The 5,758-nt window shown below is 38.8% G+C and overlaps 1 protein-coding gene across 1 annotated transcript; it reads left to right on the top strand.

The window, feature by feature from the left end:
- Nucleotides 1-574: 574 nt before the first annotated feature.
- Nucleotides 575-3,257, top strand: LOC136167547 (olfactory receptor 8S1-like). The gene is made up of 2 exons (XM_065935071.1): nt 575-1,347; nt 3,095-3,257. Exons 1-2 carry the CDS (start codon nt 575-577, stop codon nt 3,255-3,257), a joined length of 936 nt encoding a protein of 311 aa, XP_065791143.1.
- The last annotated feature ends 2,501 nt before the right edge of the window (nt 3,258-5,758 follow it).

Below are 5,758 nucleotides of genomic sequence, written 5' to 3'. Positions count from 1 at the left end.
GACTTTAGAAATCATCTAGTTTTCTCGATTTGATTTTTGGTAAGAAACTCAAGTGAATTATTCATGAACTTACAGTGACAAAGGAAGGTCTTGTACCATGATCAGCTGTCACAATACCTCTGCCAATCATACAAACATGCATCATGGACTATAAGCCAGATGGCCAGCCAACATGTTTATTGCTTACTCACTATGCCAGTGAGCCTTCCTGTGGTTTGAACTCCATTCTTTTTGGAACTGGAAACAGTACTTCTCAGTGCACTGGTGGCTATTTCCAACTCCCTTTGTTTCCTTCTCCAGTCTCAATAATCTCTTTTTGCTCTCCTTCCTCTCTAAGTTTGATTCTCTATACTCTTCCTTCCCACCTTCTCCACCTTAGCCAATAGATTATTGCTCTGAGCTGGAAAGGGTTGATGAGGTCTGACATGGCAAGGTTGCCTCTGCTACAGTCTGTCCTGGGTCAGCCCTGAAACTTCATTCCTGACACTTTATCCCCAGTAATGCTCTGAGACTCATAGCACACTGGAACATTCTTTTCTGTTCTTGTCCCACTGAAGGAAAACTCGAATCCTCCATGGAAGTTGGGAACACAACCAGAGTCACTGTGTTTGTTCTCCAAGGACTATCCAACAACCCTCACATCCAGATAGTACTATTTGTAACATTCCTGGTGATTTACCTACTGACCCTCACAGGGAACCTGCTGATGCTGCTGGTGATCAGGACTGATTTCCACCTCCACACCCCCATGTACTTCTTCCTCAGTCACCTCTCCTTTCTGGATGCTTTCTATGCCTCAGTCATTGTGCCTAAGTTGCTGAAGAACCTGCTTTCCAAGTGGAAGACTATATCCTTCCTTGAATGTTTCACCCAGATCTCCTTGGTCATATTTTCTGGGGCCACTGAAGCTTGCCTCCTTTCAGTCATGGCCTATGACCGGTACCAGGCTGTGTGCCACCCGCTGCTGTATGTGGTGACCATGAACAAGAAGGTGTGTGCCGGCCTGGTGGGAGCCTCCTGGGCCATAGGAATGGGGACTGGCCTACTTAACACCATCCTCCTGGCTCAGCAGGATTTCTGTGGCCCCAAGCTCATCCGCAGTTTTGCCTGTGAGCTTCCTCCAGTGCTCCTGTTGGCCTGTTCTGACCCCTACGTGAGCATTGCCTCCATCCTGACCACCATGGTGGTCCTGGGCCTTGGTTCTCTTGTCCTATTGGTGGGTTCTTATACCTGTATTATCCTGACAGCCCTGGGAATGAACTCTGCCACAGGTTGGAACAAGATCTTCTCTACCTGTTCATCTCATTTTCTTGTGGTCACCATTTTTTATGGTTCAGGAATTTTCAGGTATGTCATTGCTATACCTTTGAATGTAAATGTAGGATATTTTTCACACTAAGTAAACTTGCTCTGTAGACAGAGCATTGCAGAGTAGCAGGAAAAGAATTGTACTAGAATCAATAGGCCTAGATTCTAGTTCTGGCTCTGTTGTTGGCCTGATGTATGAATTATTTTTAAAAAATCCATTTTCTTTCTGAGGCCTCAGCTGTCTACTCTGAAAAATAAGTTAATACAAGAAGTCAAGATTTTCTTACTTTCATTAACCTATGATTTTCAGAGTCATCAAAAGAAAATCACAGGGCCTCAGTGCTAGACAAGAAAATAAAATAAAATATATCATCCTTGAGACAGATGCCATTTCTCCTTCTTACTGGAAGTTCACGTCTCCAGATTATTTCTGGTTTATTTATTAGGCATCTACTATACAACAGCTGCTTTACATAATCAAGCCCAATTTTAATATGTATCACAACACAGGAGAAATATTATTAATGTCAACTTCTGATAAGAATCCTGAATTTCAGGAGTAACCAAGTACCTTACAAAAGTTGCCAGAACCAGCTAAGAATGGAACCTAAATATAAACCAAGTCTCCCTGACTTGAAACTGCAAGTTCTTTTCTACCATGTTTCTCTCAAACATAAACAGCTAGAGCTTTCTTCCTAGGAAACAGTAACTAACGGCCTGTGCTCTCTACTAATGAAATGGAGATGGAGTTGCACAAATTGCTCTATACTTTTCTCACTTGTTCATTACTTGGTAAGAAGTGTGGCATGGTAAAAAATAAAGAAAAGTCTAGGAGAGCTCATCTGAGCCTGAGGACAAATCTCTGCAGCTCTCTTTATCTCAGTTTCCTCATTTGCCACAAGGGGGTACAAGATTTCTCCTACCTACTTCACAGATATGTTAGGAGGGATAATTTAAAAATTAAAAAATGACAGTAAAATGAATACCTTTTTTAATCAAGCACTGCAAACCCAAAAAGAACATTCCAAAGATAATGGCATAATTGCAAAAAAAAAAAAAAAAATATATATATATATATATATATATATATATAAATGCTTCTTTGGGAAATACTCTCAGTAACACTTAAAAAGTTACATTCAAAATTTTAATCTTACTCTTTTGGATTCATATCTCAAGCTAAACACAAAATTTTTATGTTTCACTTTATTTACAAAGCTTAGCTTGTTTTCTAAGCCAAAGACAAACATACTAAAAAGGACAAAATTTTATTCCACTAAACATTATAAAAATAATGTGCTGTGATTCGGAGGTAACTCCTCATAAATGTTTGGGGGAAATGACAATATTATTGGACTAGCACATATTTTGTAAGGAATAATCATCGTAAGATGGGAACAAACAGCTGTGTATATAAGAAAAAGAAGAGGAAAAAATCCTCATATTGTCATCATAATTATTAAGGAAAAGTACTTTGAAAAGTGAAGTATTACAAAAATGCATGAAATTATTTTTGTTCTAATCTGTAGCACTTAATACGCTACAGAACTTCCTTTTTCCTTGGGGCAGTTCCTATGATGTTTTGTATAATTCATCTATGGAGGTGTTTAAAGGCAGAAACGACGACAGACTTCTCACTGATAATACAGTCATTTCTAGATGCTTCTATCAGTGATAGCTGACTCAGCCCTGAGCACCCTCTTTGTAGAGTCTGGGATGGGATGAACTGTGGCTCACAACATCATTGTGTGAGTTCATTTTTGTCCTTTGTGCAATTCTTTTCAAGGTACATGACTCCACCTTCCGGCTCAGCCCTGGAGCAAGTGCTATCCTTGCAGTACAGTGTGGTGACCCCACTACTGAACCCCCTTATCTACAGTTTGAAGAACCAGGAGGTGAAGGCAGCTCTAAGGAGGATGCTGGCCAGGAAGCTCAGGCTTACCTTCTAAGCAAGGCTCTACTGCTTCCTTATAATAAGAGGAAAAGTCACGGGAAAGAAGAGGAGACGGAGAGAGCTTCATCTCTAAGCTTACTTATTTAGAGATGTTTTTTAGCATGAAAAACAGAAGCCTCAGTTCGTCTGACCCCAGTGCCTTCCCAGTCAAGCAAGATGGGAAAACCTCCACAGAACTAATGGCAGCCATCCACAGAGGACCCAGTCACCACACAAGAAAATCTTCTCAATAAACATCTGGATGATCATCAAAAAACAGAACCACTATATATCCAGCAATTCCACTTTGGGGAATATACCCAAAGGAAATGAAAATGCTAACTCAAAAAGATATCTGCACCCCCATGTTCATGGCAGCATTATTTACAATACCCAGCACATGGAAAGAAACTAGGTTTCCTTAATGGATGAATGGATAAAGAGGCATGGGTAAAGTAATGGAATATTACTCATTCATAAAAAAAAGAAGAAACTCTACCATTTGTGACAACATGGATGGACTGTGAAGGCATTATTATGCTCAGTGAAACAAATCAGACAAAGACAGACAAAAACAATACGATCTCACTTACATGCAGAACCTAGGGAAAAACTGAACTCATAGAAAAAGAGATCAGACATGTAGTTACCCAGAAGTGGATGGTAGGAGGAAAGTAAAGTAATTAAAAGGTACAAATTTTCAGGGTAAGATAAGTACTAGGTGTAATGTACAATATGAAGATTGTAGTTAATACCATTGTATGATGTATAGGAAATCTGGTGAGTAAATCCTAAGAATTCTCATCACAATAAGAAAAGTTTTTACTTTCTTTTTCCTTTTGCTTTCCTTTATATTACATCTTTATGAGATGATGGAATTTTTTTGAGGAATAGAAAAGAGGTTTATCTCAGTCAAACTGAGGACTATTGCCCAAAAGACAGCCTTTCAGATAACTCTGAGAAACTGCTCCATTGAACCATTATTTTTAGTGTAGACATATACCTTATCAGAACACAGAATACCCATCAAAGATGACCTGGGAATATTCTTTCAAAGTTCCAAAAGAGATAGGTTTAGTAAATATTGAGTGAGATAGCAGGACCCTGGTGTCTAGGAAGAGAACCTTATCATCAAGAGATTAAATATGGATGTCATAAGAAGGGAGTTCTTTATCCTTATCTTCAAAACAGATATTCTTCACCTTAATGGTTAAAAATCAGACAAGCCATGATGTGTGTTTTTGATAGGCTCTTCAAGTTCACACAAACTTCAGGCTGAACCATGTATAAGTCAAAATGACTCCCTCAGAAGATGGCGGAGGAGTAGGATGGAGAGACCACTTTCTCTCCTAGAAATTCATCAAAAAAATAACTGAACGCAGAGCAAACTTCACAAAACAACTTCTGATCGCTAGCTGAGGTCATCAGGCGCCCAGAAAAGCAGCCCATTGTCTTCGAAAGGAGCCCCTCCCCGCAGCGCGACAGAACTAGCTACCTGAATAAGAATCCACCTCCGCCCCCTGTGTCAGGGCGGAAATTAGGCGCGGAAGAGAGACCGGCAACAGAACCCAAATAAACAAAGGGAACCGCTTCAGAAGGGACCGGTGCAACAGTTTAAAATCCCTGAAGAAACCACCGACTGACTACACCGGAAGGGCCGGTAGATATCGAGAAGTGTAAGCTGGAACAAGGAGCTATCTGAAGCTGAGCCAAACCCACACTGACCGCAACAGCTCCAGAGAAATTCCTAGATATATTTTTTCTTTTTCTTTTCTTTTTTTTTTTTTTAAGTAAGGAAAAAAAATTTTTTTTTTCTTTTTTCTTGGTTCTCTTTTATTTTCCTTTAAAAATTCCTTATTACTCCCCCATTACTCCTTAACTTTCATAGATTTTTACGATTTTTTTTAATTAGGCAAAATAATTTTTTTTCTCTTTCTTTCTTTTTTTCTTTTTCTTCCTTTTCTTCTTTTTTTTCTGTTCTTTTTTCTTCTTCTCTTCTATTTTCTTTTTCTTTTTCTCTTATTTCTTTTAAAGCCCTCTAGCACTCCTTTTACTACGCCTTAATTTTCATTTTCAATCCACTATAACCTTACAGAAGAAAGGGGAAAAAAAAAAAAAAAAGAAGAGAAGTCCTATTTTTATACCAAACTTCATATATATTTCTAAAATTTCTTTTGTGTGTTTTGGTTTTTGTTTTTAATATAGTATTTTTAAGAGTCTAACCTCTACTCTAGATTTTTAATTTTTGTTTTTCAGTATATGATATAAATTGTGAACATTTAAGAATCCAATATTCAGCTCCCATTTTTATTCACGAGTGTGTTGATTATTCTCTCCCAATCTTAACTCTGTTTTATACCTCAGAACACCTCTATTTCCTCCTTTCCCCTTCTCTTCCCAATCCAATTCTGTGAATCTTTGTGGGTGTCTGGGCTACGGAGAACACTCTGGGGTCAGACAACTTCGTAGATCTGTCTCTCTCCTCTTGAGTCCCCCTCTTTCTCCTCCTGCCCATCT

This window comes from Muntiacus reevesi, chromosome 4 (assembly GCF_963930625.1).
Source record: "Muntiacus reevesi chromosome 4, mMunRee1.1, whole genome shotgun sequence".
Lineage (NCBI taxonomy): Eukaryota > Metazoa > Chordata > Mammalia > Artiodactyla > Cervidae > Muntiacus > Muntiacus reevesi.
The sequence above is the reverse complement of the archived record's forward strand: the minus strand, read 5'-3'. Positions and strand labels throughout refer to the sequence as shown.